Source organism: Microtus ochrogaster, chromosome 10 (assembly GCF_000317375.1).
Source record: "Microtus ochrogaster isolate Prairie Vole_2 chromosome 10, MicOch1.0, whole genome shotgun sequence".
NCBI classification, from domain to species: domain Eukaryota; kingdom Metazoa; phylum Chordata; class Mammalia; order Rodentia; family Cricetidae; genus Microtus; species Microtus ochrogaster.
The window spans coordinates 80,011,438-80,022,355 of record NC_022016.1 but is presented as its reverse complement, the minus strand read 5'-3'; the positions used below and the strand labels follow the sequence as shown (position 1 = coordinate 80,022,355).

Below are 10,918 nucleotides of genomic sequence, written 5' to 3'. Positions count from 1 at the left end.
AGAAGAGAAGAGAAGAGAAGAGAAGAGAAGAGAAGAGAAGAGAAGAGAAGAGAAGAGAAGAGAAGAGAAGAGAAGAGAAGAGAAGGAAATGCTTGCATTGGCTTTTCTCATTCTTAATTGATCTAAATTTGAAAACAGTAAATTTGAGTCCTGGCCAGGTGAAAAGCCTAAAGTTCAAAAGATCTGTTAACTATTCTCTCTTTTAATGGAAGAAAGAGAAAAAAATACTACAAAGAGCACATTTTTAAAGATTTTGTTTTTTTGTTTTGTTTTGTTTTTGAGACAGAGTTTTTCTGTGTAACAGCCTTGAAACTCACTCTGTAGACAAGGCTGACCTCAAACTCACCTGCCTCTGCCTCCTGAGTGCTGGGATAAACCACCACTACCCAGCACAAAGATTAATTATTTTTTTTAAGAATGTGGATGGGAGTGTCTATGTGGGGGTATAGGAACACGAGTGCAGGTGCCGCAAGTCCAGAAGAAGGCATCAAATCCTCTGAAGTTGGGATGGTTGTGAGCCACCAACACGGATGCTGAGAACTGAACTCAGATCCTTTGCAAGAGCAACAAGCACTCTCAACTGATGAGCAATCTCCAGCCCCAGAACCATTAAAATAAAACTCTATACATACCTATTATTTTCATTAATGAAATTTTCATGTGACATTCAAAATATTTTAAGCAATTTCTCTCTTTGACTTCTTGTTAGTCCATTTCTATGTTGGTTTAAAATCCTTTGCTTGTAGGCAGTGGTGGCGTACACCTTTAATCCCAGCACTGGGGAAGCAGAGCCAGGTGAAGCTCTGTGAGTTCAAGGCCAACCTGGTCTACAAAGAGAGTTCCAGGACAGCCAGGGAGGGAGAAACCCTGCCTTGAAAAACCAATAATGATGATGATGATGATCTTTGCTCAGGAAGATTTATATAAGTTCAAGGCCAGATTGGTCTATTCAGAGAGCTCAGGCCATTGAGGGCTATGTTGTTGGAATTTTCTGTCCCACCAGCCAGTTCCCAAATAACCACACAGAGACTTATTTTTAATTATAAATGCTCTGCTGATAGCTTAGGCTTATTACTAACTAGCTCTTACGGCATAAATTTACCCATATTTCTTAACTACATTCTACCATGTGACTGTGTACCTTTCCTCAGCATGGCATACTCATCTTGCTTCTCTTCACAAATCCTGTAAATCTGCCCTTCCTCATCCCAGAGCTCTCTCCCTGTTCACAAGTTCCACCTAACCTCTTCCTGCCTTGTTATTGGCCCTTTAGCTCTTTATTAAATCAGTGAGAGCAACGTATCTTCACAGCATACAAAGAGATTATTCCACGACTGAAGGCTCCATAGTGAGACTCTGTCTCAAAACAACAACAAACCAAAATTTTTCTTTTTATTCACATTGATAATGGGTAAAGTTGTGTCTCTTAATTATGTAAGTGCCAGAGTAGACACAATTGCCCATTTCTTTCTTGGCCTTGATGGGGAAAGAATACAGAATTAAAATTTTATGTTTTTCAATGGCCAACACCCTCATTAAAGTAATTCATCAGAAAAAGAAACAGAAATGTGATCAGACAGAAATGACTAAATACACATAGTCATTTTCCTGATCTCACAGCTAGTTACACAGATAAACCATTTCATCCTTTTCCTGTTCTCACTTCAGACTTGCTCTGGGGGAAGAGTTCTTTTCATCTCAGAGGCAAAAATCTTAAGGAGTCTCCTGGAGTCCCATCTACTGAAATCTCAAGCCAGTAGCTAGCCTATCTAGCCCAGAGCACTGACAAATCGCCACTCACGTGCTTGCCCACCTGGAACTTCTCTCTCTACCCATCCTTGACCCTTTGACTTGGAGCCAGTAGAGTGAGAGGAGTTTGTTGTTGTCTTATTGGCCAACTTCTCCCCAACCCAAGACTCTGATTGTGTCAGAGATGATTCCCGTGTGAAAGGAAACTGTCATGGTCATGTCAAACACTTTGTGCTTTTCTCGTCTCTCTGTCATTCTATCTGCTGGTATCTTGCAACGTCTGCTGGTATCTTGCAACGTGGCATTGGTGTGTCTGCCCCCTCTGGGACTTCCATTGACATGGTGACAGAAAAGATCACATTTTAACAATATGCTGTATAAACCCAGATGAAATCACTTTACCCCAACAGTGGCACATGCTAGGAAAAGAGATCAAATAGAAAACAGTCAATACAATGTGGATCTGGTGTCTCAGTCACTTCTCTCCTTTGTCCTCACAGGGACCAGCTGGATGAGATGTCATACACCACAATGTGCATCCAGGAGACACTCCGCCTGATTCCGCCCGTCCCATCCATCTCCAGAGAACTCAGCAAGCCCCTTCCCCTCCCAGATGGACACTCACTGCCTGCAGGTCTTCACATTCTCTTCCTAACCCTGAGATCCTGAAGGTGACAGTGATGACGACTAGTGGGATTTGGAGCTTCTTGGGATGTCTAGTAGCCTAGGCAGCTACTAAAAGCTCGGAGGATAATTCCTTGATCCTTTGTGAGCCTCAGTGACCTTCCTAAGCCACATAGCCAGTTAGAGCTGTGAGGTTCCAGTCTCATTTTGAGAAACCTAGCCAAGGGTTTCATCTTTTGTGACATTGTCTCTAAGATAATCTTTGTGAGACCCAAGTGGGTCTGGACAGGAGAGGAGCACCATTGTGTTAGTGTAGGAGACAGGAAGGGGAGTCCTTATCCCCACACCAACTTAGAAGCGGACAATACTTAGCCTGTATGGAACCTTCAAATACATTGTCTCATGTCCCCCTTGGAATGTGATCTTAACAGACATGTGTTCAGTACTTTATAGTTTACAAAACACTTGCGAATAGTTTTGATATCTCCAAAAACCCATTGGGAAAACCCCAATATGTATATAAGGTTCACAGACGTGAAGCAAAGTTAGAACCTCTAGCCACCCTGCATGTGAAGTCAGATGTCTCTGCGCAGGGCACATAGGTGGCAGCAGGATCACATGAGATGTCACTTCCCTTGTCTGTTTTCATGTCCACAGGTCAACAGGAGAGCTGAGGGCAAAGCCTGCAGCCTGTGGCTCTGATTTTATGGACAAAACCAGAATTATTTTTGGATAAGAAAATGATGCTCAAATTCCCTCTTCTTTGCCTTTTGTTGTTTTAACCACCAACCATATGAATATGTGCCCAAATGTTTAACCTTTCACAGATGAACAGTGCCAAGAGAAATTAGCCTCTGGATCTTCAAGGCAGAACAGAGCAGTCTCTGTGGAGTGCTGCCTAGATGTTAACAGTAATTCAAAGCAAGGCAGAAACCTCAAGTACAGTTTAGCTCTTTGGCCAGATACCAACTCCTTAGTATAAAATTATGAATATGGTAAATAACTGCTTTGAAAACTACAGTTCAAGCCCAAGCCCATTCTCCCTGCGTCATTCCCTGGTGGAGCGTTGGCACGCAGCTCAGCGGGAGGACGTCTTCCTGCACACTCCAGCAGTTTTCTCTGTTTCCCTCCTGCCCCAGGAATGACTGTGGTTCTCAGCATTTGGGGTCTCCACCACAACCCTGCCATCTGGAAAGACCCGAAGGTAAGATTTTCTTCAGTGGATGGCTTTAGAGAGTGGTACTGAGTGATTGCTGTGTTGACAGTTAAGCCTGAAAACAGCTGCACTGTGAACGTAACTGTGTAAGGCTCACCGGCTAACGACCTTGTCCTGGCCTCATATCCTTTATCTTTATTGCCATCTAAAAGACCTTAGTCCCAACTGTCACTGCCTCTGTTTCAGTCACTCACCTGTCAAGCTCTTTTGAACACCTAGTAGATTTCTGCAGGTCCACAGCTCGTCAGTAGAGCAAAGTGGGCAGCTCAGCGTCTCTTTTATTGTATGAAGCAATCAGGATCCTGGCAATATTAATGGCACATTTGTGTTGCTCAGTTCAAATGTTCCATAAAGGAACTGTTTGTGAAGATACGGGCAGAGTTTAGGGGAAGCAAATGAAAGTGGGTATCTTTTAGAATCATTGATCTTTTCCAGACCTGATGGACCCCAGAGCAGAGAGTTACACAGCCTGTAGGAGCTAGACAGGAAACATCAAACGGGCCCATGCGGAAGAGATATTGCCAGTCTAGGACAACCAGCAGGAAGGAGCCAGCCAATGAACAGTCAGCACCCCAGACTCTCGGTTGTCGCTCTTCAGATCCCCATCAATGCCTTGCATTGTTCCAAACCATGTGGATCAGCTCTCTAGAGCCCAGAATAACCTCAGAAAGAGAGAAAGGAGGACCTGGACAGGCAAGGAGATGTATAGAAAGCCTGAGCTGATTTGATATGCTTGAAATTCAAAACATAATCACTAGTGTTTTCTTCTAAGTAAACCACTAGGGCTTTTCGATCTACTCTGTAGAATAGGAAGCTGGGAAATGACATCTCATTTGTGCTAGGTGGGTGCACTCTTGGACTGGCTAGCAGACAGGTCTGGAGAGGGCCTGATAACCCCTCCAGGTCTATAGAGCTGCTGTCCATGTGGCCACTAAGCAACTTGGCTAATTGGAATTGCAATATGAAGTTTGAAGATACAGCACCCCACTTAAAAGTGAAATATTTCCTTAATTATTTGTAATAAGTACATGATAGACCATTTGGTTTAATGAAATCTATTATTAAAATTAATGCTATCTTCTTAACATATGGCCTGCAGAACATTTTAAATATCTTCTTTGGCATATGTTTCTCTTTCAGCACTAAGTATCACCTTAAAAGATGTGTATTTGTATTTGTCAAGCTGATGATGGTATTGTCTTCTCATTTCAGGTCTTCGACCCCTTGAGATTCACCAAGGAGAATTCCGATCAGAGACATCCCTGTGCCTTCCTGCCATTCTCCAGTGGCCCAAGGTAAGGCCAAATTAAGCTGCTGAAAATATACACAGAAAGCTTATTTATACCCATTAGCCCCTCTGCTCCATTAATTCCTCCCAGAACCCATCTCTTCACAAAGGACAGTACCACTTAATGTCACATCCCCTGAGTCACGCCTGGGAAAACAAGCCTGCACCGTAAGTATCGTTCACAGGCTCAATGCTAGTAGGAGAAACAATTTGTAGGTGACTCCAGCTGCTGCCTTCTTCATGGAGGGTATCACACTGAACCCTCCAACTCCACATTCTTACAAGGAGCAACCTAAGAACAAACTCTAAAAATCTCAATAATATTTAGTGTGAAAACTCGGCTTTACTCTGGTTGAGAACTTTTCTGGAAAAAAAGTAACACAAACACATCTACACATCCCAGAAAGATGACTCCCCAACAGATCGTGATGTATTAGCGCCTAATTTAGTGAATCACTGGCTTTTTGCTGGGGTTACTAACAAGAGTGAAAGGTTGTTTATGGGAACATGGTGGCTCTAAAGGTGCTGTGTCTTAGTTACTTTTCTCTTGCTGTGAAGAGACACCATGACCAAGACAACTTGTAGAAGAAAGAGTTTACCTGGGTTACAGAGTTTGATGGTGAATTCATGATTGTCATGAGAGGGGGTGTGGTGGCAGGCAGCTGGGCATGGCGCAGGAGCAGTAGCTGAGAACTTACATCTGGTCCACAAGCACCAAGCAGAGAGAGAAAGCTAACTGGGAATGGTTTTTTTGTTGTTTGTTTTTGTTTGTTTGGGTTTTTTTTTTCCAAGACAGGGTTTCTCTGTAGCTTTGGAGCCTGTCCTGGAACTAGCTTTTATAGACCGGGCTGGCCTCAAACTCACAGAGATCCTCCTGCCTCTGCCTCCTGAGCGCTGGGATTAAAGGCGTGAGCCACCACCCAACTAGTTGGGCTTTGGAAACCTCAAAGCCCACCCCCTAGAGACACACATGCTTCAACAAGACACACCTCCCAGTCCTTCCCACACCATCCCATCAACTGTGGAGCAGACATCATCTTTATACATGAGCCTACTGGTGGTCTTACTCAAACCACCACAAGCTGCTTCGTCAAAAAGTCCAAGCCAGTACAAGTGACCACTCACAAAAGCCGCAACCCTGGCACTCTATGCACAACTTGCAGGCTCCTGGGCTGGTCCGAGAGATCTCTGGGCAGCACAGATGCTCGGTCTCCTCCCCAGGAGTTGTTTACTGCTTCTGTAACTCTGGAGAGGGGCCCTCATGAATTTCCAAGTCACAGATTGTCCAGATGTGAAGTCTGTCTGCCTCTGGAGTTTCTTGAGTCCTTTCCCTCCCTCATGGAGAAAATGTTTCAATCAGAGGAAACCTCTGAGCTGTCATAGACTCCAGACTTATTATTCTAGAAACTAACTCGCTTCTCTCCCTCCACAGGAACTGCATCGGGCAGCAGTTTGCCATGCTGGAATTAAAGGTGGCTGTTGCCTTGATTCTGCTTCGTTTCCAAGTATTTCCAGACCTCACCAGGCCTCCTGCCTTTTCCAGCCACATGGTCCTCAGACCCAAGCATGGAATCTATTTGTGGCTGAAGAAACTCCCTGACTGTTAGACACAAGGGGACAATGACTAAATTTCCTTCCTAAGTTTATAGGCAATGGCCCAGGCAAATGGAGAGGAATCTAAGTCTGGTGGGAGAGTTAGAGGGCTGTGGGTTTGGGCCTCTCTACAGCTGCACATTACCCAAAGACATTTTCAGGAAACACAGGTGACCCTGGATATGTATGACTTAGAGAGATTTTCAAATTATTTTCTAATGATTATTACTAAGTCTATCACTGGGTGACTTCTATATATTTTCTGTTTTTTTTAATAGTTTTCAGAATTATACAAGTAACAGGAGAATGGATGTGTGCTGGATGCAAAATTTTTTTAGCACTGGGAAGTGTAGATAAAATGCCCCCTCTCCTGGGCTGCACCCCCTGACCTGACAAAGCCTACTGCTTTTGCTTAAAGCAGAGTAATTTAGTGTGCATTTTTCCTGACTCTTTTCTGCATATTCCATATATAACGTCTCTGTGTGTTCTCAAGCATCAGTAGTCCCCAGAGCCAGGTCACCTAGCTTCAGACCCTGCCTCCTCCACTTAAGCTGGATGTCTCACTTTGGTCCAGTCTCTGGATGGAGACATGCTGTCCGTGCCTCAGTTTCCTCACTTGTGAAACCTCATAGGATGGCTATAAGATTTAATGAACACACACACACACATTTTTTTTGAGTAGTTCCTAAGGAAGAGAAGGGCACCAGGCACTGTTGGCACACACCTTTAATCCCAGCACTTGGGAGGCAGAGGCAAGCAGATCTCTGTGCGTCCAAGGCCACCCTGGTCCACAAAGTGAGTTCCAGAACAGCTAGGGCTGTTACATATAGAAACTCTGTCTCAACAAACCAAATAAGTAAATAAATAAAATGTATACACACTTTTCTTTATGATTTTTTGGTTTTGAATCTTGAACAAGAAAGTCTAAACTTAGAATATTACAAAAGTAGTTTAAGTATGTTTCCGGAGCTAACTACTCTTATGAAGCCTGAATGGGGACTACTTAAGGATTTCTAAGTTCATCACTTGTTTGAACCTAATCAGAGATTTGGGTGTCTTTTAAGGCCCTTTGAAAGGCTTTCAACCAGAGGTGGACCTAAGGTGAGCTGCATTTTAGGGAAGCTTTTTCTGGACACGATGATGCATACTTAATACTCCAGCAAGAGAGCCATGCGTTCAAGACCAGCCTGCGCTACAAGAGAGAAAGAGGAAGGGGTAGTTTTGCATCTGTTGCATGGATAATGAACATATTAGTGATAGACTAGAGAGGGTAAAAGTAGAAGTCAAAAGAAAGGACACAATTAGAAAGCTCAGACATAGACAAAAGTAGATGCTGCATACTTACCTGGTGGAAGAGACACTATAATCATGAAGGCTGTTTTCCCAGGGCAAGGCTCATCCATTGCTCTTCAGATGTGCTGACTTCTGTATCCCAAATGAGGGAAACTAGCCTTCGTAATTTATTGTAGTGAGAGACTGCACTCATGCTCTCCCCAACAACAACAACAACAACAAAAGATGGTGCTTGCCAAGGGTGGTGGCAGTGGGCCTTAGGGGAATGAATATGCACGTGACTTTGATGGCATTTGGGAGAGTAAAGAGAACTTTTTGGTAGGCTGGAAGTGTGAATGAAGAGACAGAATCCAAGATTTGAGAAACTGACCAAGATTTGGACTTGACCAAGGATTGGACTGAGCTGTCCAATCATAGGAAGTCTTCCTTGGAACCAGCCTTCTCTCACCAAGCGTCCACCAGGCGTTTGCATTTCTGGACATTTTGATTATGGAGAAATAAGAAGCAGCTCTGCTACCAGGCAAAGGCACTAATAAACATGGGAGCACAGTGAAAGAAGGGATGGTTTGGGGAGGCAAAACAAAACAAAACAAAAAAAAACCTTAATCAGACAGAAGACCCACCATCTCAGGTTTAATAAAATCCGTATCTTAGCAATGATATTCAAAGAGATAAAGAAAATTTAGCCTTCAAATGCAATGACACCAAGAGCTTCCTGTAGAAACAAGGCAGGCTCGCATAGCACAGTTCCTGTGCTCCTTTTGTCTCCCCGGTGCCCATGTGCATAGCTGCGGAAGAGCACCAGCTACCTGGAGAATAATCCCTTGCTTCGCTGTGCAGTTTGTATTTGGCCAAGTAAGACTAAATAGGAGCTTTGATAGTTGCAGTGAGTATGGCCACAAGTCCTTGAGCCACCCCATAACTTGCAAGAGTAGTTATATGTGTGAAGAGCCCAGAAGTTTCTTTTATCAGTTAGCCTGTAGGCTGGTGGAAATTTGGATGGTTCTTGATTACGGCGTTCTACATGTTGTGACTCATTCATGATCAGCACTGTCCCAAATACTGTTTCTATTTTAAAGGATCTGTCACAGTCCATGCTTACATTATAGTCTGCCTGTGGGTGACTCAGCATCCCTCCTACATCCTCTGTCCACTCCTGCATAGACTCCTTAGCTAGGTGCACGGTTGCCAGCCACTGAGTATATTCTGTCTCTCTGTCTCTCTTTGTCTCTCTGTCTATCTCTCTATCTCTGCCTGGCTCTGTCTCTCTCTTTCTCTGCATGTGTGCACACATGTAAGTGCAGATGTGTTTTTAGGCCAAGGGCCAACACTGAGTACCCTTTTGAACTATTTATTTTTTAAGACGGAGTCTCTCACTGAACCTGGAGCTACCAGTTCAGCTATACTGAGCAGACAGCTCCAGATTTTCTCCTGTTTCCGCCTCTGTGGCACTAGACTTAGAGGTACACAAAACACCATGCCTAGATTTTTACAGGTGCTGTGAACCCAAGCTCAGCAGCAAGCATTTTACCAACCGAGTCATCTCCTCAGCCCACAGTCTTTCAGTAAGACACACCATGGTTTTAAATTTTGGGCAGAACTATGAGCAGAAGTGAAGTTCTGTATCCAGCTAATATCTTCAAAAGAAAGGTGTGTGACCTGTATTTCCTATTTATTCCCTTACTTGAAGACAGATGTGGTGACAGAATCTAGAGACACTTACATTACTCCCTGAAAGTCGTGTGTTGAAGATGACAGAATAAGATAGACAGAGGTCTGGACAATGCATAGAGCAAACCAACCCACTAGCTCTAGACCACCTGCCTCCTCAAGGCTTCAGTGTGAAAGAGAATTAAGTTGTCTCATTGAGACCTTATTGTTTATAGTAGGCCATTATTTATATAAACGGTGCTTTCCTTTATAGTCTCCAGACAATCAAGATCTGTACTCTTTGCTTCAAAGTTATTTCAATGTCCAACTGTCATAACTTTGATGTTCAAATGAACACTAGAAAAAGATAGGGTGACATCCATAAGCAAACAGCCACTCCCAAACCAGAAATGGCACAAGGGACCACATAGACCTGAGCAAAATGCTGTGACTTTCTCCACCCACCCCTACTCAACCTGGAGATAACAAACAAGCAAAAACTGATGCTCAAATTTAAAAAAAAAATTATTTTTATGTGTATGGATATTTTGCCTGTCTATATGACTATGCACCGTGTGTGTGTAGTGGCCACAGAGGAGGGTGTCAGATCCTCTAGTACTGGAGTTACAGATGGTTGTGAGCCACCATGTGGGTGCTGGGAATTGAACCCAAGTCCTTCAGAAGGTCAGTCTGCTCTTAACTGCTGAGGCATCTTTCCAGCCACTCATCCCCCCACTCCATGCCATTTCTTAAGCACTAGTCTTGGTTTTTCCATGAGGACTGATGTGCCTAACTAAGCTGAAGATTATGTCAAACGTTATCTTTTATTCTTTATCTTCTTTAAATCATATATCTTTTAACAAATCTAAAGAAGTCATGGATCTTCCTCTTGGGATCTTGTGCACACTCAAAGCATGGGAACACAGTTTGTCTATAATGTAATGGCGTTGGCCAATCCAAGAGCCCATACCTAGACCTCACTGAAAGTCTTTCTCAGCTTTAATGTCCTTTAGAAGAATGAAAAATGGCCACAATTAGTAATGCACCCTACTGGTTTGAGGGGGGCAAGTTATTTCACCCTTAGACACATCTGTCTCAGAAGAATCTCAGAACCCAAACACATAATTTTACTTACTGGTACAATTCAAAAAATGTTATCAATTATATATAATTTATATATAATATATGGTTTTCAGAGGCTTTTTTACCATTATGATAGGCAACAATGTGAACATTCCTCTTACAAATGGAGCAGTAAAGCATCTCCATCAATCTCTTCTGACACATTTTTCACTAAGAGGGTTGGAACTGTAGCTCAGTGGTAGAGTAGTTGCCTAACACACACAAGGCTCTGGGTTCAGTCCTTTGCATTGAAAACAAAAATACAAAATTTTTTATAAGAACATTGATTTAGTTTCTTCCTTCTTCCCCTAACTCTCGCCCATGGTTCTATTTATTACGATGCTGGCCACCAGGTATTGCTCAAAAGCCTCTATTGAAACAGT

At 43.2% G+C, this 10,918-nt stretch overlaps 1 protein-coding gene and 1 non-coding gene across 3 annotated transcripts in view; both read left to right on the top strand.

Annotated features, from left to right (window-relative positions):
* Positions 1-7,246, top strand: part of LOC101979864 (cytochrome P450 4X1) — a 42,445-nt gene extending 35,199 nt beyond the window's left edge. For both annotated transcript variants that reach the window (XM_013348483.2, XM_005353605.3), the window contains 4 exons: positions 2,250-2,383; positions 3,513-3,577; positions 4,802-4,884; positions 6,310-7,246. In XM_013348483.2, the coding sequence (XP_013203937.1) occupies positions 2,250-2,383; positions 3,513-3,577; positions 4,802-4,884; positions 6,310-6,484 (457 nt within the window). In that variant the 3' untranslated portion in view covers positions 6,485-7,246. The remainder of the gene's footprint in view (positions 1-2,249; positions 2,384-3,512; positions 3,578-4,801; positions 4,885-6,309) is intronic.
* Positions 7,247-7,807: 561 nt separating this feature from the next.
* Positions 7,808-7,967, top strand: LOC113456664. The gene has a single exon (XR_003377426.1). It is a non-coding gene; the product is annotated as a U1 spliceosomal RNA (small nuclear RNA).
* The last annotated feature ends 2,951 nt before the right edge of the window (positions 7,968-10,918 follow it).